At 43.3% G+C, this 22823-nt stretch overlaps 1 protein-coding gene across 6 annotated transcripts in view; it reads right to left on the reverse strand.

The window, feature by feature from the left end:
- SRCAP (Snf2 related CREBBP activator protein) overlaps positions 1-21061 on the reverse strand; it is a 37337-nt gene extending 16276 nt beyond the window's left edge. Inside the window, exons 1-22 of one of the 6 annotated variants that reach the window (XM_025170316.2) lie at positions 20848-21061; positions 15546-15619; positions 14398-14642; positions 13903-14142; positions 13574-13759; positions 13084-13224; positions 12212-12428; positions 11694-11980; positions 11313-11403; positions 11122-11211; positions 10355-10507; positions 9586-9842; positions 9329-9506; positions 7987-8123; positions 4271-4440; positions 3991-4183; positions 3735-3871; positions 3345-3531; positions 3019-3188; positions 1822-2171; positions 960-1505; positions 713-880 (exon numbers count right to left, since the gene is read on the reverse strand). In XM_025170316.2, coding sequence (XP_025026084.1) covers positions 713-880; positions 960-1505; positions 1822-2171; positions 3019-3188; positions 3345-3531; positions 3735-3871; positions 3991-4183; positions 4271-4440; positions 7987-8123; positions 9329-9506; positions 9586-9842; positions 10355-10507; positions 11122-11211; positions 11313-11403; positions 11694-11980; positions 12212-12428; positions 13084-13224; positions 13574-13759; positions 13903-14142; positions 14398-14454 — 3955 coding nt within the window. In that variant the 5' untranslated portion in view covers positions 14455-14642; positions 15546-15619; positions 20848-21061. The other 5 variants (XM_088142578.1, XM_088142577.1, XM_088142576.1 and 2 more) reach the window with 5 other exon arrangements.
- Positions 21062-22823: the final 1762 nt, after the last annotated feature.

Raw genomic sequence — 22823 nt, forward strand, 5'->3', positions numbered from 1 at the left:
TCTATCCCTCGGGTCACCGGATGACTCACAAAGAGACACCAGGAGCTTAGAGGGACTGCTCCAATAAAAAAGCTATTTACCACTTCATTTCCCTTTCAACATTATCTCCACAATAGTCTACCACTATTACTTCCACTTAACAGGAAGCACTTAATCTTGCAAGATTTTTATCCTGTCTGTGGGTCAGATGTTTCAATTCTCTTCTATAAATGGAGTTAGATAAATAGGAATAAAAAAAAGCATTCCCTTGCAAATCAATTAATTTTATACAGCAAGCGGGAAGTTTAATGCTCCCTCATGGGACTTAGAAGACACACATCATGCAGGACTGTTTCTTATGTTGAAAAGTTACTAGGCCAAGGATGGCCAAAAAGTACATTAGGACCTGATATTCTCTTGCTAATTTTAAACAAAACAAGCCTTCTGATTTCAAGGGACAACAACAGACTCCCCCTCCCCCCAGCTAAAATTAAGATATATAGGGTAGATGTATTGATGCACAAGCCATAGTTCTGAAAACAAATCCCTGAATTAAGTACTCAGAAGCACCTGATTCCCAGACTACTGTTCTGTATTTGGCTCGAGTTGCTGGACCTCAGGGGTCTAATAAAACATTATTAAGCTTCCATTAAGTAAAATTGCCCAAACCTGTCTTATTCAAGGCAGAGGACAGGGAAGTCATTGAGACCGTTCAGGGCTGGGGTTTACCTACTTGGCAGCTGTCGTGCTGGCTGAGGCACAGTGACCTGGCGAACTTGTGTACCCGTCAAGGTAAGCTTGTTGCCTTGGATCTGGAATGTGAGGGGTTTACTGCCTGGGGCACCTTGGAGAGGGCGATTAGCCAATGATGCAAGCTGCCCAATGCTTACTACTTCACCTGCTGTAGTGAAAAAAAAGAGGGTTAGATTTTCAAATCATCATGGTGGCTGCCTGTTTCTTGCTGGCTCCTTAATACTTACAAGGCAATCGTGCCTGCATATCCGGGGACAACAGAAGCCTTTGCTGCACACCTCCAGCCGCTGCAAAGTTGTAACCAGGCAAGGTAGGTACAGCAGAATGGATGTTCACGGGCTTCACCATGCCTCCGACGGTGCTGGTAGACTGTTGAGCTGTAGGCCCCGGGCCCAAAGTGTTGCTAGGTGGAGGCTGCTGCCCTGCTACAGGGGTCACACCCAGGGTGCTAATGGGGGATATGCTAAGTGTGTTAATGGACTGGGTGTTGATGGGTGGTTGCTGTGCCACGGGACTAATGCCCAAGGTGCTGATGGGGGGCTGTTGTTGTTGACCCCCAACAGGGGTGATACCCAAAGTATTAATGGGTGGTTGCTGTCGCACTGGAGGGACACTCAAGGTGCTACCTGGGGGCTGCTGCCCCACTGGGACTGGAACTGCTGCAGCCTTAAGAGAGGAGGTGGTGGTTGTGGTAGGAGAAATAGGAGGTGGTGGGAGGAGAGGTCGGGGAGTATTTGGGACCAGCTGAGCTGCAGCCATTGCCGTGGGCAGGACTGTGGAAAAAAGAGAAGAGGATTAGAAATCTGTAGGTCCTTCTAATCTAGCCCTATCCTTAAAAAGAAATTAAGATACTAGCTTAAGCAATCCCAATACCAAAACAGTCCTGCGATCACAAGGGCTACTAGCTCTTTAAAAATCAAACAAGAAATCTATTATTTCCATGTCGAAATAAGCTCAAGACATGCAGATACATTTTAGGCAATTTTAAAAGTAAGCCTAAAGATAAGAAAAAGCAAAGATCAACCTCCCCACCACCCAAAACCTCTGCTTGTCCCCTTTCCTCATTCCCCAAACAATTCCGAACCTTACCCTGAGGAACAGAGGCCTGGCTCTGCAGCAAAGTAGCAGCTGTGTTGTTCTGGCTCAAAGTAGGCACTAGAGTTGGGGTCTGTGGTCTGGCAGAAGGAGGCACTGGTACTGACATGGTCACAGGTGACGGAGGCATAGGGATAGGCACAGGGAGAGACACTGAGACAGGGAGCGTGGGGGGCTGCAAAGACCCTGGCAATACCGGGCCTGTGTGGGGTACAGGAGCTAGAGCAGGTGTCAGTGGTTCTGGAAGCACAGGGGTTATGGGTCTCTGCAGAGGGGTTGTGGGTCGAGGGCTGTTCACCAGCACTACTGTCCTGTTTTCTGGCTTGGGCACTGGCTGTAACATCCTGAAAGACATGACACAGGCAAAGAGATTCATTCAGCAACTGAGCAATGGATATTCCCTTTCTTCTGCCACATAAATAAAATAATCTTGGCTAAGAACTGTCTGTTGGGAACATAGACAAAGAGCTACAACAGCCAGAGCTAGACAGTTTTCAGCCAAGATTTGGTATAATATTTACTCTAGTCAAGGTCCTATTGAGAGTTCAGAGCCAGGATACCAAGAGCACCTTAACTAATAGCAGGTATTCTGTTCCATAATGGCCAGTACAGGTAGTCCTAGACTTACGACCACAATTGGAACCAGAACTTCCATCGCTAAGTGATGCGGTTGTTAAGAGAGTTGTGCCTGATTTTACAACTTTTGCTGCAGTCATTAAGCGAATCATGTGGTCATTGAGTGAATCTGGCTACCCCATTGACTGCTTGTTTGAAGCCCCCTGGGAAGGTCGCAAATGGCGATCACATGACCCTGGGATTCTGCAACCATCATAAATATATGCCGGATGCCAAGCACCCAAATTTTGATCATGTGACCGCGAGGATGCTGCAACAGTCTGGTTGCGAGTCACTGGTTGCAAGTTACTTTCTTCAGTGCTGTCATAACTTTGAATGGTTGTTAAACAAATGGTTGTAAGTCAAGGACTATCTATAGAAAGAATCTCTTCCCAATTCGAATTTTTTCTTTAGGCCAGAAAACCCCAAATCCTCCAGAGCTGGCAAGTTTATGACCACACGAAAATGCTTGGAAACGCCTTGCTAAAATACTAAGAACAATAGTGCTACCCAGACATGAAGCAATGAAGCCACTAACTAATATGCCTCTTGAGAAGCGATAGGAATTACAAATACCTGTTCACTTTCATTTTGACTGGCTTGGGTCTGGGAGGAGGGTCTGGGGACTCAGCAATCTCCTCAATCATTTTCCTTGTCACCTTCCATTTGGGCAGAAATGTGTCTGTTTCGTAACGGGACACAGAGCCTTCCAGGTTGATCAGATCAAAAATGCCCAAGTCCACATGCTGTAAGAGGTTAAGATCCACATATAATAAATTCAGGATGCTTTATTCTATTTATGCATCCCCCTTGTCTCAAAAACAGCTGTCAACCATCCACCCAGATAACACCTAAATGGAACAATCCCACCCTTCCAAAAGATCAGAGGGGGAGGCACCTGCCTTGAAAGGGTCGTTATCAAGAGCATGCAAGACGAGGGAGGCGGTGTTGAAGCAGATGCCCTCCGTGATAAATGGCGAGTGGATAGGCCGCGGGTCAAAAAGATTGGGGTGATTGCAGACCTTGCGGAGTTGCATCAGGATGTTGATGACGCTCATGAAGTGCCCTGTTGCCAACGTCTCCTTCGTGCTGAAAGGGTGATAGCCACATATAATCAGCTATGTCCACACATGCCAAGGAACATAATAATCAATCTCAAAAGTATCTCTCAATGACCAGCCTACATATTTTTTGAGGCCCAGACTGTTAACTAAAACCTTTCTCACAAACCCAAGAAGCCTGGTACCAAGAGCACCTCCTCTGCCACTTCCCAGCTAACTTTCTATACTTACGTAGCCTGGGCCATGAAGTCATCGTAAAGATAACGCTGACGCTTGGAAAGACGGCACTTGATGACATGCTCATATTTCTTTGGCATTTGCTTCTCTACATCCACTTTCACCCTTCGCAAGAGGAAGGGACGTAGCACCTGTTGGGAAAATGACAAAGAAGACATGTTCAGCTCCAGATCTTTTCCTATAAGGTAAGTCAATCTCTGTCCACTTTCAACAGTCCCTTGCAAAGACCCTCTTCTCCCATGATGCTCACCTTGTGCAGTCTTTTGACTAAATTCTCATTGTACTCCTGGCTGCCCTCAATCATGCCCGTCAGTGGGTTGGAAAACCACTCCTTGAACTCGCGGTGCGACTGGAAGACGTGTGGCATTAGAAAGTGCATGAGGGACCACAACTCCATTAAGCTGTTCTGGAGAGGAGTCCCAGTCAGCAGTAGCCGCCTCTGGCTAGAACACAAATAAGACACAAATTTGAAAACTTCTGAAGAAAAGGGGTTTCTACTCAATGCTGAGGGCAGCACTGTATTTCCTTACCTGTTGAAGTTGAGCAGAGACTGCCAGCGTTGGGATTTGAAGTTCTTGATATTCTGAGCCTCATCCAAGATTAGATATTTCCAATTCTTACGTCGAAAGGCCTGGTGATCTTGCAACACCAATTTGTAAGAGGTGATGCAGATATGGAAGGCATTAGGCTTGGTCCAACCCTAAATGAAGACAGCGAAGGGGTTACAACAGGACTCACAAGAGATTCCATATTAACTGCCTGCTACTCTTCTAGTAGAAACACTTAAATGTAAAATTGTCCCTCGAGCCAATGATCTATAAATAGGAGTTGTGTTCCTAAATCCACCACTATAATACAACTTTCTCTCTACACTACTCACAGATTTAAGTGTGCCTGCTGTTTCTAGAACCTTGATACACGGGTCTGAAATGGCACTGAAGTCAATGCCCAATATCTCAAGCAAATAATTTTGTTCTGCTTTAATTACTAGAAAACAGCATTAATGTGAACGTTTTCCTATTTGTCCTACATGTAGTATATGTATGAATATCAGATGCTGGACATACAGAATGATGAAGCAGATGAACCCCTGGTTGAGACCTCTTAAATTATCTGAAAATAAAATTAATGGATCAAATTATAAACTAGATGCCTTGTCATTCCCGGTCCCATTTTGCTACATACCCCAACATTCTTGAACATGTAGCCCTCTAAAATACAATGCAAACTTCCTTTTTCAGTTTGTCTTAATACAATTTTTTAAAAAATGGTATTAAGAATTTTATTTATCTGTAGGTATTTAGGAGCAATAATACTTTTTTAATGGTTGTTCTTTAGACCAAGATATATGTGCTACTATCTTTTTTCCTAATAATCCCCACCCCCTGGAAACATTACAAAACAGGCAAGAATTTCTTATATATTTCAAGTTATAGGCAGCACAAGAACAGTTACTGCTACAAATTAAAATTCTTTGCTTTTTCCTGCATTTCATATTCCAAACTAAATACTGATTTTATACAAAATCACCTGGAAATATTTTAAAATACTCCCTTCAATCTGGGTTGAAATTCTGACCAATAAATCTTTCCTGAGAGCCAGAATGGTGTAGGGGTTCAAGTGTTGGACTGGTACCAGGAAACCCAGATTCTAGTCCTCAACACTAGAAGTTCACCACGTACCTTGGGTCAATTACTCTCTTGGTCTAACCTACCTCACATAACTGTTGTGGGAAAAAACAGAAGATGGAAATTCTATGGAAACCACCTTGACCTCCTAGTGATTTAATAAATTGATGTATCTAGTTAAGTTTAAAAGATTAAATAGGAAAGCATGCTGCAAAGCACTAATCTCTAGCATAATCTTTATTTGCAAGAGGCCTAAACAGACATTTTCTGAAAGTATAACAGAAGAGGAGCACAGCCAATTACTTTGCCTGGAAGCATACTTCTTCAGAAGTAAAAGATATGCTGGGCCAAAAGAGAGAACCTTGGGGGACTGAATGGTAGGGGGGATAACATTACCAGTTTATCTTGTGGTAAATGTCTGACTGGCCTCGCCACTGGCCACACCACTGGCAACCATTTTGTGAATTGACAGTTCATCCATAGCAACCATCTTGTGACAACATCCATGGGATGCTTATACAATTTTTGCCCACAAAAATGGTACTGTTGGAGTTGTGGAATTGCAGCATGCATGAAAGGCCACTAGTTCTCTACCCTTAATTTATAAGGCAATTTAGTTGGAGTAAAATGGGATGTTACTATTACCTCAAGGATTATCATTTTGAGGAAGATATAACTAAGGTTGAATACTTTATTTTAGCTAGCATATCTACCTCTATTTCCTGAAGTCCTTGGAATAATTCCATTCTGCACGTGTAAGAAATAAGAGCAGCTAATACCAATACCTGCAAGTAATCCATTGGTAGTAGCTGCTCTAATTTCTTACACATGCATAGTCTCAAGATGCCATTCTGCCCTCTAATTGGTGATTCAAAAACTCTCTTTAGTTGGGCTCAATGGCATAAATAGTTCCTTCCAACTCTATGATTCTATGATTCCTTCCCCACTCTTAATGCTTTTACTCATCCACCATACTTTCATCCATTTAGGAATAGGAATATTCCCTAACTCCAACTAAGAACTACCAGCTTCCTGTTCTCAAAGGCCCTCCATTTTAAGGAAAGGGATTGTGCCTGTAAAGTGGAAGCTGATTCAGCGGAAAAGAGTGACTCAGTGCACACGAGTTACACACTGCTAGGCTATAATTTAGCACATGTTGTGATCTAGTGAAGAAAGCACGATTAAAAAAACTATGGTGAAATACATACTATAAAACTAGCAAGGAATCCAGCTAAGTAACAATGTTCAGGAAATAGAATCCTTACTGTTTTCACCTTCAAGGCCCAACAAGACCACAAGCCAAACTCATGAACTACAGACTTCCCCAACCAGATGTTTTCCAGACTAAACTATGTCCAATCATCTCAGTCAGCATGATCAATCAAGTAAGTTGTGTTTTTAATTTTTCCAGTTTCTAACCAAACAGCTACAGCGACAATTCTTTCTATTTGGAACCGATGCAACTGTAGGATCAGCAACTGAAACTGAATTAGAAGAAACGTGTACTGCAAATCGCCTTCCTGATTTTGAAAATGAAAGAATGGCACATTTGAACACTAGGAAAGGAAAGAAGACTGAGGACAAGGACAGAGTGGTTATATGGTAAATTGGGAAATACTGTGGAGAGAGATGATAAGCAGCAGACAGGCCAGGCCAGGATCAAGGACTTAATATTTACAATCACTGAGGAATACCACTCTAATATTTGCCAGTTTAAATGAAAAAACAGGTTGAACATCTCTTCCAAACTACTTTTGATTTAACTATACCAGTAAATGCACTATGTATGTGTAAATGCACATAAAAGCAATAAATTCTAGAACTACAATCCTGTGTATACCTATCAGAGCAATAAGTAATAATATATAGTCCCCAGATTCATGCATTATAAAACACCTACTATATACTATATAGTTATTTTCTGGATTGTCTGGATATCATTTTTACTAAGCTTTCATTCCTTCTCTAAATCCAGAAGTGGCAAGATTTCAACTCCTTTATATGTACTTTAATTTTGTACTAGACCTCTGAGATCCTAACTATTAAAACCAGGTACAAAAGAGTTACAACTGGATGTTCCTGAGCATTTTGACTACAGGAATTTGTTTTTAGTATCTGTACTGAATGGAGTCCATAATCATCTCACCCAAATATCCATTTCTGGCTACCCAAAGCATTGTTTCATTTCAGCAGCCTATTTTGCATTGGAAAAAATCACGTTATGGCTATTGTTAAAGGGGAGGCAGAAATTCTTTCTGATCTTGTGCTACCCATACTGAGATCTATTGGTAGGATCTGACTTACATTAAATCAGAGTTGAGCAAGAGGTATGTCTTTCATTAGCATAAAATTAATAAATCAAAACTGTATTAGTTCATGCATGCTGTCCAACACAACAATAACAGAATCTAGTTTCTCATCTGCTAGACCAGCTGTTATTTTAAAATACATTTACAAACATTTAGAGATTTTATCAAGGATCCCACAGAATTCAAAATTTACTGGACAGGCATTGCATCTAATTTTAAGTTTTTTAAAGTTAAAAAAGGCAATCTTCTTACGTGTAACTGAAAAACATGAAAGTTCAAAACCAGCTGCGAGTGCTTGAAAACCCTCACCTGTCGCTTTAGCTTACGCTCCTTCTGTGCCCCATAATATGTTAAAATCTTGAAACTGGGACACCAGCGCTTGATCTCCATCTCCCAGTTGAGCATCACACTGGTAGGAACGATGATCAAGTGAGGACCCCAACTGCCTGCAGGAGCAAATAAACATTGCACACAGAAATGTTTATGCCTCTAAAGACAAACATTGCTTCTTCATCTTATTCCTCAGCCACATGTCCCCTGAATACATTCAGTTCTACCCCAAAAATGGAAGCACTATCACAAGCAGATCTTACGAGAAAAAGAAACATCAAATCTTCTTCTCAACTGCATTTATCAAAAATTGTCCAAGTGGGCTCTTTCAGGATCCTGGATGAACAAGCCTGCAGTGGTTCCATATGAGAACCTTATGAGCAATTTGTGTGGCTTTTTAAGGCCGCTTAGACTCATGGTGGGCTTTGAGTTAATTCAAGCCATGCCATACCTGAGATGACCATAACACCACCTAATAACATTCATTTGAATTAATCCTATGTTTAGTCTCCTAAAGAAGCCAATAAGGTTTTGGGAATTAGATGTGCTGCTATTTGAATGCAGGTTCCCTCCCCACCCTGACTTTTAAGGGCCACTAAAGGTCACTGAGATCATTAATACTTTTTTGCAGAAACAATTTCCTACCCACTAAAAAGAGCCAGTGAGGAGGGCCTACCTAAGAAATCATGTTTGGACCTGGTCAATTCTACAATTATTGGCCAATATTCCATATTTAGTCAAGCTGGTGGAGGAGATAATGCATGGTTGCTCCAAGAGTTATTGGATTAAACTAATTATCTTGACCTTTTCAATTTAGATTTAGAGTTGGATTTGGCATGGAGAACAACTCTGATCACACTGATGGATGGTCTATACTGAGAGAAAGATGGGGGAGTGCAACCCTGTTAGTATCCTGCATCTCTTGGCAGCTTCTGGTACCATCAACCATAAGATTTTGTTGTAGTAGTTGAGAAAGCTGTGGTCTGGAGGTACTACTTTGCTTTACTGATTTGCAGTGGTTCTGCTTCTATCTCACCAGGTACTATCACCAAGCAATACTGGGATACTTCTGCTTCACCCCACAGGAATTGTCTGTCCTTGTAGCAGTGTTATTTAACATCTGTATGAAACCACTGGGAGGAATCAGTCACAGTATGGAGCAACTAGCTTAGCTACACTACCAAGGATGCTAGTGGAATTAGTACCCGATGTGACTTAGCAAAACATCAGTTGTGGCTTTTTTCTTATGTGGAAACCATCTCCACTTCCTTATCTCCTTCCTGCCCAAATAATCAAGGCTCTCTCCAAGCCTTTTACCCACCTTTTTCACAGGCCAGATGCGCCAACAAGGAAATTGTCTGGATTGTTTTGCCAAGCCCCATCTCATCAGCCAGAATACCATTGAGTTTCTTCTCATACATGGTAACCAGCCAATCAAGACCAATGTGCTGGTATTCTCGCAGTGTTCCACGCAACAAATAAGGAATTGGTGTCTTAACCTACAAGGAAGAATGGTAATATAATTTGTCTGCTTTATTTCACTCCAACCCTAATCTGCTGACCCCAGAAATGACTCACCTGTGTAGTTGCCAAAGTATAGCCTTTCGGCTGCAGGCTCTCTGCTGCTGCTGCAATGTCTGTGATCTCTTTTTTTGGCCCTGGGGCTGGAGCTGAATCATTGTCTCCCTCACCACCATTATCATCATCCTGCTTCAAAAGGTACTCAACACCAAAATCTTCCTCCTGGATTACTGAAGCTTCTCCCCTTTCCTCCTCAAGGGCATCCTCTTCTTCACTTTCCTCTTGCTCACTTTCTTCGATCTCTTCTGTGGAATCTGGAGGCAAATCAGCAACATCAGGACAAAACCACACCACACAAGCCCATCACTATTTGACCAAATGTGCTCCAGACCCCAAGCCAAGCAGCTGGCTGCTTTAAACCAATGATTTACAATTGCTTAGAACATATATACTACTTTTCTGCATGAGAAATCACTTACTGCAGGCCCCAGTTTTCATTAAAACAAATCCAATGCATTGTTTTTAGACAAGCGTTTTTGTAAAATTAGGTATCAATTTGGAGAGCTAGGGCAAATGTCTGAACAGCTTAAAAATGCATTCAGCTTTTGAAATCACACAAAAATAATCATGTACAGCAGGGAGGGCAAAGTGATTTTTTTCAGACATTGTCAAATTTCAACTCTCAACAGTCCTAACCAGTATAGACTATAGTAAGAAATAATGACAGGTGCAGTTCACATTTTGTGGACTTCAACTGTTCAACCCTGAGATACAGGATTTAATTGTAGTCGTATGTTACAGGAGCCACTCCCTCCTCCTTCTATACCTGAATGACTAGTGCTATCTTCCTCTGATTCCTCCTCATACTCTGAAGTGGTAGGCTCCAATGCCTCAGATGAAGTGTCTGATGCTTCCACTTCAAAATCTGAAGTATAAGCACCAGCATATTTCTGCAGCAACTCCTCCATGGGCAGTTCACCTGTTAAGACAGAAAGAAAACCTCATGTTAGGCCAATGGAATCTAAAGAGTTTGATTTCTCCAACCTCACCTGCTGCTTTATTTATGTTGAAGTGATCTTCCCTTTCTGGAATGGTCAAGCTTTGAAATGATCTGTCAACTGCAACTAGAGGTTACCTCTTAGCACTAGCTATCAACTCTAACTTAGAATCAGATTCATGTGCTTTTCGTCCCTTTTGTACTCCATTACCTTATCCACTTGCTCAAATTAGCCAATTTCTAAATTTTAGTCTGCAAAGTCATTTTGCAAAGTCATGGGGGGGGGGAGGGAGGGAAGGAAGGAAGGATTTAGCCAGCCAGCCAGCCAGCCTGTAACAGCTCAAGTTCATCAACAAAAAGGTTACTGGAGACACTTTTTTGTGGGAAGGAGAAGTACTCCAAGACATACAATATTATGTTGGGGCAGGTGCTTACCCTGGCCCTGTGTCACTTTAAGAAATTCTAGGAATGATGGTTCACAGACCTAGCAGACATTCAGAAACACAATTCAGTAATAGAGCTTATTGTTTTGTGACACTATGGAATTCAACTCCTAATCCCCATTTGCTATCCCAAGATACAATCTGCCTTCGAACCTTCCTTGGCCAGATCATCCAGTTCTTTGCTGTGATCCACATTTCCTTCCAGCTTTTCTTCAGCATCTATTGTTTCCTCTTCATCTTCAGCTGAGAGAGAAAGGATTCCCTATGTTATTGCATTCCAATCCTAACCTCATCCCAATTCTCATTACACTCAGTCAACCCATGGCTCAAAACAGCATTCTTACCTTCTTCTTCATTGGCCGTAAACTCCTCATCCTCCTCATCAGGTTTCCAAGGTTTTTTATTCCTCTGAGTAACAGGCTTTGGTTTCTCCTGCTGAATACAGGGGAAAAAAAAGGCTTCAAGAGACAGACAGCAACAGGAGGCCCTTTGTACTGCATGAGCATGTGACAGAAGGACAGAACATTAAAATCTAAAAAGAGAGCCCCTTGATTTTTAAACTTCTACTTTAACCAGCATGCGTAATTGATGTTTGTTGCCAAATATCAATTGTGGGTGCCAGTTAAAGTATGAGTTTCAAAATCAAGGGGTTGGATTCTCTTAATCACAGCCTACAAATACAAAGAACCCTACCTTCCCAGCCCAAGATTTGTCTTGAAGGATACCTTTAGGCTCTCAGAAGTCTGACTTTCCTCCTGCTCAACTTCCTCTTCGCTGTCACCCTCTTCTTCTTCATCATTGTCAGAGCTGGAGGCACAAGGAGATACACTGACAGAGTTTTCTAAGATTTGGGGTGGCAATGTCTGCAGTAGTTCCTCTAGGGGCAGCTCACTTTCCTGCTTCAGCAGTTCGATCTCCCGCAGCTGTGTTTCTGAATCATTCCCTTCCTGTTGCTCCTCAACTTCAATTGTCTCCTCATCATCTGACTCTTCGTGGGGTTGGAAATCCCCATCTGCCAGAGAAGAAGGATCAGCTGCAACTCCATTGGAATCACAAAACCACCTCTAGGTTTGTGTGTGGGTAGGGAATGGACATGGAAATCCCCACCCCACCCTGCCCCCGGGAAGTGAATACATTTATAACAAAGCAAATGTTTTAAGGGGGAAGATGGGGTTTGGGATAGAAGCCATACCAAGTGGGTCAGGAATTGTCAAGCATAAAGAACAGAGTTGAGGTAACTGACCTTCATCCTCAATGAACTGAGCAGGGGGTGGTGGACTAGAAGCAGTAGAGCCAGCATGGGAGCCACTGGCCTTGCTGGGAAGTGGAAGAGTCTCATTGAGGCTTTGGGTCAGCAAGTCGGAATATTTCTCTGTCTGGCCCACTATAAAATCCAGCTGCAAGTCCAGCGCTTTTTTCCGTTTCTCCTCTAGACGTGACTGCTGCTTGAATTGCACAACCTGAAGGAGAAGTTAAGAAATACCAAACTACATCTTCTGCAGAATATAATTCTGCTGGAATCTAGTCGTGAACTAAATTCATTCAAGACCCACAATGCACTTTTAATAGCATTATGCATAAATACAGCCATCCTTTCCTCTGCAACCATGAGAATACAAAAACTTGCTTGACTTCTTCACGCTGTTCAAAAGGACGTTGTTAATCAGATTAAAAGAAAAAAATTACAACCCCAATTTACTTAGGAAAAAAGCTCCAATGCAAAGTTAAAAAGTGTAGGCCAGTGTGGTTTTGGACTTGGACTAAGACTATAAACTTATCTGACCACGCGAGCTTATTGAATGGCTAGTTGCTATCCCTCAATCCAGCCTTTCTGATGGAGTTGTGGGGATAAAAATGAGGAGAAATTCCCATATGCACTCCCTTGAACATTTGCAGGGAAGATGGGATATAACTATAATAATAGCCAAGGGTAACATTCTGGTATAAAGGACCAGTTCTTTCACGCATAGATTTCTTACATTCTTGATTAGACATATAAAAGTAAGAATAAATTCAATATGACTTGGAAAATGGGCTGGCATGTACTTGCCTATATATTTAGGCTAACAAGATGTATGCACAGTTTTCCTGACTCTGGACAAATGCTTCACACACCTTCTCAACATTGCTCCAGAACTGCTTGACCTCTTTGGCAATGGAGGAAGCAATGCGGCGCAACTTGGCTTGCTCCTCTCGTTTGGCTCGTTCTTCTTTCTGCTTCTGTTCCTCATGGTGCCTGATCACCATGCGCACAACCTGAATGCAACAGAGGAAGAAGGCAAATCCCAGAGACCAAAATCCATCACAGATCGCCATGTTTTCCACCTTATCCTGGACTATGTTTTAGGAAAGACTAGTTTACTAGAGGTTTTGTGGAGGGAAATTGTATAGCCATACTATGTACTATCCTGTTGAAACAGCACCAATTATGACACTTAGCTAGGAAACACGAAACTCCAGAAAATTCCACAGGAGCCATGAAACAGTTAAGACGCATCCCATTAAATGGTATTTGCTTATAAAATATATAAAGTTAGGAATAGATGGATGCAAAACCAGCTGAAAAAGTCTGGAGACTGGACAGTTCAGAGATGCTGGAACCTACCTTCCTGGCAACACCCCTCTTCCAGCGACGTTCTTGAGCAAAGTCAGCAGAGAGCCATTGCATTTCCTCACAAAGATAATCCCAGTGCACTTTGGGCCGAATTGGCTCAGGCACCTTTGAAAGCCTTTTCAAAGACCAGAATCCCTCCTTCTTCATTTCTGCAATGCGATTTTCAATCTCTGCTTCCTAAAATAGAACGTCCAAGTCAGGCAGTTCATTCACATGCTTCCTAAAAGTCCCCAGCGCTACCCTACTATCTTAGACTGCAGATGCTAGTGCCCAATAGATAGATGGCCAAAATGGCCCAGTGGCTTTGGACAAAGGCTTACATGCTTCGCCTGCTCAGCAATCTCTGCATGTGTCTTGTCCCACATGCTCGCAGGATCAGGGGAGATGTACATCCCAGATGATACAAGGGTTCTGTTCTGTGACTTGGGACCATCAAAGCTTAGGTGACTATCCAAAGAGTCGTGGGTCAGATGTGATGGTGAGATGCTCCCACTTGAGGCAGGTGAGCCTGAAGAGGCTGGTGACACTGGATTGCTGCCTGTCATTTTGTCTGATGCAGTCTGATGGATGCAACATAACATGAGAGGCATGGAAGGAAGGAGAAAACCAACAGCAAGGATTATCACAGTGGTCTTAATCATTAAAATATAATAACTCCAGAAATAAGACTAGGTGAGGCCTCAGAGAAGTCCTTCCTTTGGTTTGCCCCCAAAGCTGCTTCTTACAATGTGGCCCCCATTATCTTAACCATCATTCAAAATCCACATTGATAGCCTTGGCTAATCCAGAGGGATTTGCACATGGGTGCTTCTCACCTCCAACTCTACCTGTGTGTGCAGCGTGTGGTGTTGTCGAGGAGGACTGCTCTGCATTTTAATTCGCTCTTGCTCTTTGCCTCTCGTCCCAATAGTTTCAATTGCGGTTGTAGTGCTGGCGTCCTGTTCCAGTGCATGCTGGGAACCGGCCTCATTCTGGTCAGCCAGCCACTGGGACGAGCCGTCCAGCTCCTGGGTTCCTTGGCAGCCCAGCCTGCGCTCGGGACTGCCTGACTCAGAATTAGCTGAAGAGATTCATGAGCAGAAATCAGCATATGTGATTACAGCCAAACTGAAAAACTTTCAAGACTGATGCAAAAATCAAAAAGAGCTTTTTTGAAGAAAATACAATTAAACACATCAAAACAAAACAATATGTCTTCTGCCAATAGCATTTAACATAACTGTAAGAAAAACTTGTAGGAAAAGGTCTTGAAAAGGGATGCACCCTTGCTGAAAGACCAAGTTCACTGTTTGGGGATTGTCCTAAATTTGAGAAAATTTCTCTCTCCCAAAACATATTTTTTTTACTTCTCTTTCAGTTTTTAGATGGCCCCTGAAGACATCTATATTTCAGTTTCTTCAATTTATTTAATTTGGCTGCATCTGTAGCTTTCTGAATATATGACTGGTTTAAAAATCAATGCTTATTATTACTGTGCTGCTGTTCTAATAGCTCTGAAAGTTGTTCTAACAGTTTGTTCACAGCTCACCACTTTCTCATCTCTACATTTTTGAAAAAAACCGCTGCGTATGATATTATGATTTGAAATGTAACTGCAACACAGAAAGGAAATTTTGATATCACACCATGTTTTTCCAATGGAAATTTCCCAAGAAAATTTGTTTGCCCATTATGAGAAAATGTGCAGCTCCAAACTTGAGGGTGCCCACAACATGTCAGTATGTGTTTGCATTAGTTAAGATTTATCAAATATATTTCCTGCCTTTTGGCTGCAATAGTTCCTAATATACTTTCCAGCAAGTATATCTCAGCAAGCAAAATCTAATATGGGACATAGAAACAAACTGTATTTAATTTTACTTTTAGGAAGGTAAGGTAATCAAAAGTGTCTGTTTGCTCAGCACTTTTATACATATGTCCTGTTTTCATGTCCACAATATTTTTTTTTTATTTTCAGCTGTACCTGTTTGAGCTGAGAATTCCACTTGCTTTTCAGACTGCACTTCCAGGGTTTCGCTTTCCAGGGGAAGACTACTCCTGAAAAAAAAAATTGGTCAGTCCAGAGTAGAGAACACCACGTTCTACAAATATCTGTTCCTTTAGCTTATGTCTTGCTCTTCCTTTTTTTTAAAAAACCCTCAACAGCACTAGCAAAAAGCAATCCTGTTTCTCCATGACTGTAATGCAGCCAGCACAAGAATAGCTTAACCACAGATTGCAATGGAGAGTTTTAATGTAAAGCACCAGCTACCAAATCCAAGCCTATGAAAAAAGGCAAGAACCTGTTTGGGGTGCTACTGAATGTGCCAGAGACAATTTTCTCCCTTTTTGAAAGATGTTAGTTACCTTCCACTCACAACCACAAAGCCCAGATGATCTAGAACACCAATTTTCTTAATATCAATTTTTAACCATGTTTCCTTGTTTCATTTCCTATGTACCCACCTTTGCTCCTGAAGCGTCAATACTCTGCCTGTTACTTGTATTATTGTCTTGGTCTTTCTTCTTTCTCTATTCCTTTGACAAATATCTACAAATCCACTCAAGCAGAAGCTTTGCTATTTACTATTTTCTATATACCCTCTGCTTTTCCACTAACGCTTAAAGAACCCAATATCCCTAAACCCATTGCATAATTTCTTTCACCAGTTACCTTGAAAATCTCTCACCCTCCTTTGACCTTGCTAATTCCATATCCTGCTTCAGTACTTCAGTCAGCCTTTGTCTATCCACTTCCAAACCTGGTACTGTCTCATTTGATACATGCTGTGCCATCTTTAACACCCTTCTTTCAACATGTCCCAGCATGGAACTCATCTTACTGGTGCTACTTGGAGGACTGTATGACTCCTCAGCTAACTTCATCCCCTTTACGTGCAAACCAACTGGGCCTTCGCCCCACATAGCCAGTCTCACTGCATTGTACCTCTTGATTGCAATTCCCATCACCCCATCCCTCCAATCTTTTAATTCTTTTTTCCTGGTTAATAAACCAGGACTTTGTCTTTCAGTCATCAGGACAGGACTCCCTTCTTTTTCATGAACCTTATGACCTGCAGCACCAAGCCGAGAGCATGTTGGTTTTGGCTTCAATACCTCATTCAGCCAATGCACATCTGCAGACTTGCTTGTAAGCCCAAACACCCTTCTTCTCAGTCCAAAATTTAATGGTTCAAGATTCTGCGCTGCTGATTTTGTTGTACCCTCACCCATCACCATCATGTTAATTCTTTCTTTTATTCCTGCCTGAAGTGACCTTGAAATACGCCCATGTCCTGGCCCTATGCCTGCAGTCCACCCAGAACTTTCTTGTGCTGCTGTATAATCTCGTGTCAATGGTCTACCAAGCCATGCCATTGGCAGTTCCTCTAGATGATATTTTACTACTTCATTAACATTATCTTCTTGTGTCTCTTCCTTCCTTCCTTCCTGTTCCTGTCTAGGTGCCTCTGCCTGTTCTACTGCAGGCTTTTTTCCAATCTCCTCTAACTCAGGCACCTGCTGAAATCTTGCCATCCTCTTCTCTGCCTCTGAAGAACAAGACATTCCTTCCCGCCCAATTCGGTATCCCATGAGGACCACTGCTTTACCTGGCTTTACTTTTACTCCAAAACGCCCCTGTTCAGCTGATTGAGTCTCCCTGTGTTCTAATGTCCTCTTCTCCGACTGCTTATGATCTTGTTTTGTTAGTCTCTTTCGCTCAGCCTTTGTTAAGCCAGTCACTATCAATCCTGGAGCTACATGTGCCAACACTCCATTATAGCCTCCTGCTGACCGAGTGGGCCCATGCCGTGTTACTCGAATTGGCCCTTGTCGCAGCCCTGCCAAGCCTAAAATTATTTTACCTTTCACTTTGCGTTCTTCATTTCCCATGGCAGTACATTGTGATAGTCGTGACTGTGCCACAGAAAAACCCAATTTACCTAATTCTTCAGTGATCCTCATGCTTCTTTCTACCAACTCTACTTGATCTAAGCCCAAACCTATTCCTTCCCTGACAATTCTGGCCAACTCTGCAACGTGTTCTTGACTCTGTTTATCCTCTTTCTTATCTGATCTGGATATCCCTTCTCCGGAGCCCCCTGCTACTATCTCCTGAGTTGGTCCTTCCAGTTCTGGACTCCAAGCTAAAATCTTTTCTTGAGAGGATAACTTTTTTCCCAGAGTATCTTGCTGGTGTAACGTCAATGTTTCATCATGTATGACAGCAATCTCTGCCTTTTCCTGAAATGGCCTCAGTCCTTCCACTACTTCATTCTGATTAATTGCTAATGTCACCTCTAATTCTCCAGTTTCCATTTTATCAATCATGCCAGCTGAAGTCAACTGTTTGCTTTCCCTCTGATATAGTCCTACTTGTTCTTCTGCTGGCCTCTGTTCTGGTTCTGTTAAATCTCCAACCTTCTCTTCAACCATCTCTGATTCCATTTTTCCTTCATTTCTCTCCTCCTGACTTTCCACAGGTATTTCCTCCACTGCTATCTGAGGCATTTCTTGTATTCTACTTACACTCTCTGGTGCCTCTGTTACTTCTCCTCCATGATCTAATGCTAATGCTACATCCTTCTCTGCAATCAACCCCTCTATAGCCTCCCCTTTTGCTTCTATATTTAGTGCCATGTCCTCCTCTGTCAGTATTTCATTAATGTCCACCAAATTTTCAACCTTAACTTCAACTACTGCTAATGATACATCATCTTCTGCAGTCACCTTCGCAACAGTCTCTCTCTCTGGCTGCACAGCTGCTACATCTTCCTTTCCTGTTATCACCTCACTTGTCTCCACCAAATCCTCAGTCTTATCTTCAACTGGCATCATCACATCTTCTTCTGCTATCACTTTCCCAACTCTCTTCTCCTCTGTCTCTACAACTAGTGAGATATCCTCCCCTCCCGTTACCATCTCACTTGTCTCCTGCAAATATGTAGCCTTACTTTCAACCACTGTTAGTGTCACAGCTCCCCCTGCAGTTACCTTTTGTTCCCCCACTGGTTCTACATATTTAACACTTTCTCTCTGACTTTCCTCAACTAACTCCTCAGCCTCTGATTGATGCAATGTTGATGCTGCATCTTTCTCTACAGCTCCCATTTCTGCCTCTACCTGACCAATCTCTGGTTCTGGTGCTTTCCCAGCTTCCCCCTGACTCAGTGCTGATGGTACCTCTTCTTTCTCAGTCTCTTCAACTTGTGTCTGATTTGCTTCCAAAAGCCTGGCTTCCTCCTCAGCCACTGTTGCATCTCTCTCTGCAGTGATCTCCCCAGCTTCCCTGAGATTCTCCAACATTTCCTCAGGTTTTCCCTGGCTTTTTATTGTTGTCTCAGCTCCACCTACAGTTAAACTGTCTGACTCTTTCTGATCTACTTCAGTTATCTCTTTATTTTGATACTCTACAAATACCAAATTTTTCCCTTTGATAATCTTTTCAGATTCTTCTTCATTTGGTACAACCAGTGCCTGAGTCTCTGTCTCATCCAAGTTTGAATCCCCAGCTTCGGTGAACACCTTATTTTGCTCCATGCCTAATCCTACGGATTCTTCAGTCTCTCTCTGATATACTACTGATGTTGCATCTCCTTCTAGAGCCATATTCTCTGAGTCACCTGTACTTAACATCTCCTCAGCTTTTCTCTGGCCAACTACAGCTGCTACATCCTTTCCTTCTTCAGTCATCTCCAAATTGCCTCCCTGACCCAATCTTGACAACTCATTATCCTCTATCTGATTCTCTGCAGTTTCAACAACCGCCTCTCCAGTCCCTCCCTCTGAATCCTTCTGATCTGAAGCTAATACTTCAGACTTCTCCAATGCCATGCCTTCCCCATCAGTTGTCTCTTTAATCTTCTCATCCATGTTTTCTTCAGTATCTGCATGAACTTCTTTCTCCCTCTGATCCTGACCTGCCAAAACAACTTTCTTTTCATCCATTTCTAGAAAAATTCGGCTCTCTCCAACAATCCCTTCTTCTTCATGCTCCTTTATCTTCCACTGATCTATCCCCTCTGGAGTCTTTTCTTCTGCTTCCCCCACAGCTGGGCTCACAAATAAACCAGTCTCTCTCTGATCTGCTCCTCCCAATTCCTCAGATTCCTCTTTCTCTGCATTACTTTTGAGCTCCCCAAGACTTGCTCTTTCCACTTTTTTTACTTTTCCAGGATCTGGTTCTGTCATATCCTCAGTATATTTCCCATCCTTACCTAATGCCACCTCTCCTTCTAACATATCAACCTCCCCTTGATTCAATTCTCTGAAGTCCCTCAAAATTTCCTGATCTTGCCCCTCCAATTCCTCAGCTGTCTCTGGAAATAATTTTGCTGCCCCCTTGTTCACTTCACTGTTGGTTTTTTCCACTGTACTGTCTTGATTTATCCCCTCATTTCCAGCACTACTGGCTTGGTCTTCTTTATGTTCCTCTTCAGGCTCCATGTTCATATGACTCTTTCCCTTTAGTTACTCTGCTCGCAAACCTTTCTACACCATTTGATGACATTCAGTAAACAGAGTCCCTCCACTCCAGTCCTAGCTTTATTCAACAATTATCCCACACTCTAGTACCCTTAACCATCCAATGCCTTGAGACCCTAATCTCTTGCAATCTCTCTGGCCGGCAACCCTAAAGCTCCCCAAACTTGCAACCCTATGCTCTTTGACCCGATTCCCTGAACGCGCAGCTTGTAATCACGTTTCTTAAAACATGGCCCGTGGACACTTTCTTTCTTCAGCCTAAGTTCGCCACCGTTCGCTCCCTCCCCCCTCACTTTAACCCTTTGTTCCCTATCCCCGCCCACTTTTCCCCCTCGCCCCCTCCGGACGCCTCAAACCCCTCCCACCCACGCGCCCGTCCCTCCCGTCCCCTCAAGATCCCCACCCTCCCCTCCCCCCACGCACAGAGGAAACTGCGGCCGTTGGTTGGCCGGCCGGATTCGCGGCGCGCGCAAAGACGACGAGCTGCCGGGGGAGGGGGAGTTAAAGAGAACGACGGCGGCTGAAGTAATAATAGGCCGGCATCGGCAGTAGCCGTTGGCTGAAGAAGCGCGTGCGCTCTCTCATTGGTTTCCCGCTACTTCCCGCCCCACCACGCTCCGATAGCGCGCCCTCTAGAGGTAGGGGGGAAATGACCAGTGGGGGATGGGGGAAAAACGGCACGCGGACGCTCTTATTTGTTTCCTCACTTTTCCCTCCCGACTCGACGCAGAATCTCGCACCGCTCCACAGAGGTGGGTGTGAGCGAGAGGAGTAGAGACCCGGCCGGTCCGCCATCTTACCTGGGTGGGAGGGGGGAGGAGTGAGGAGGGAGGGGAGGCGCCTCCTGCCCCGCCTCCTCCTGCCGCCACCTCAGCCCCAGCGCCGCCGCCTCGGTCGGATAGAATCTGCCGCCATCCGTGGCCCCTAGGCCGCTCCCGTTCGGCTTCTCCCTGTGCGTGGCCCCCGCCGGTATTGCTCGGCACGTCGCTGACCCCTCCCACTCGCCTGTTAATCCCTAACCAGGCCCCGGCGAGGCAGACCCGACCCGCCGCGGCAAAATGGCGGCCGCCACCACCAAGCGCCAGGGCCAACCCCCTCCCTCCTCCCACTGCTCCCTCCGCCCGCCGGCCTCGGCACAGAAGTCTCGCGAGAATTAAGGCTACGCGAGGGGGAGGCGGGCGGTACGGGGGGAAACACTCAACCAGAAGGTGATTCATGCAGGGTATTGAGGACTGATAGAGACCCCATGAAAGACTCCGGGGGCGGCATTGTGGAAGGCGAAGCTTTCTGTAACAATCATATCAAGAACAGGGCGCGGGTCGATCAACCCACGGGGAAAGGGCAAGGCCAGTGTGAGTGAAGGGCATGTTGGGAAACGAAGTCCCCAGGAATGCTGGGAGTTGCAGTCGCTCTTTTCCGTCCCCTTTCGGAGGCATGAAAACAGGAGAGAGGGGGGACTCTCTTGGGGGACCTTGTTCTGACTATTCGCTGAGCGGGCTGGCGCGACCATTCGAATTTCCCGAGTGTTTGTGTGTGCGTGCGTGCATGAGGGTGTAGGTCTAAACACACACGCACATGTAGCCACGGCCTTTACTGCATGATTGTCATTGGAAAAAAAAAAACTGTTGACATGTCTTTAAAGCATATTTTACGGGCGGCCCGCAAATATTTTCCAACTATCTTAACGTTCCAGAAATTTTAGAGCGAATGTGCTTGGCAGAACTGCTAATTTGGGTTGTGAAAAGCAGAGTACAAAATGTTAAAATGCCGCAAGCTCCTTTCAACGCTGAGCATGTTTTGATTACAGCAAACTTCCACTGCACTGATTATTTTTAACAATAAAAAGGGGGGATGGCGATCCGCATTCGGGACTATAAAACTCCAACAGTTGAAATGCTTACCGACAACAAATTTTCAGTGTTGACTTTAAAAATATATCATGCAAAAATGGGTATACATTTCATCAAGAAAATTTATTATTTCCACATTATAGGTAGAGATTCATGCTTTTAGTATTTTAAGTTGCAGCCCTATACTTTGTAAGCCAGTGTTATATAGTTCAAAAGAGCTTACATCTAGGTAAAAATGAATAGTGTTGCAGAGCTAAACTATTTGTTTTTATGGTGTTGTATACGTTGTTTTAATATGCTTGTGATTTTGAAAGGCACTTCCAATTTACTGGAGTATAATTTTATAAATAAAATATTTTATACATAGGAAGTACAGTAGTTTCAGTCATTCTGTTTTGGGTAGGTAATTTCTTGGACAAGTCTGACGCATGAATATTTTTGCACCATTTTTCAGGCCTGTCTGTGATTTTCTGGATTAGAAAAGTGGCATTGTGGCTAGCACTGCCTCACAGGCTTCTTGGGGATTACTGCATACACATTTCATTATTTTGTAACCCACCTTGGATACAAAGGGCATTGAAGTTGTTTAATTAGGCTCTCCTAAACACATTCCAAGGGGAAAAAATTCATTTAATACTATGTTATTCCAACAGAATGTTTGAGTTCATTATCTATCCCGAATAGTAATACTTTTATTGTGAACATAATTGTGAACTTAATGTTTGTGAAAACTTTTTCTACAAATGTAGAACAAAGAACTTATTAAATGGGATAAAACAGCAACTAAATCCAAAGTCTGCACAATGCAAAAGCTATGGCAGGAAAAACTGCAGAAAAGCAGAAAAGGACAAACTGCTTTGCTTGTTATTTCCATCAAAGCATACGCAGAAACAAATTCCTTAGATTTTGAAATATCTAATATTCTT

Source organism: Python bivittatus, unplaced genomic scaffold, assembly GCF_059951505.1.
Source record: "Python bivittatus isolate LINGU-HERP-01145 unplaced genomic scaffold, Pbiv_v1 ctg000440_np1212, whole genome shotgun sequence".
In the NCBI taxonomy this organism is placed as follows: domain Eukaryota; kingdom Metazoa; phylum Chordata; class Lepidosauria; order Squamata; family Pythonidae; genus Python; species Python bivittatus.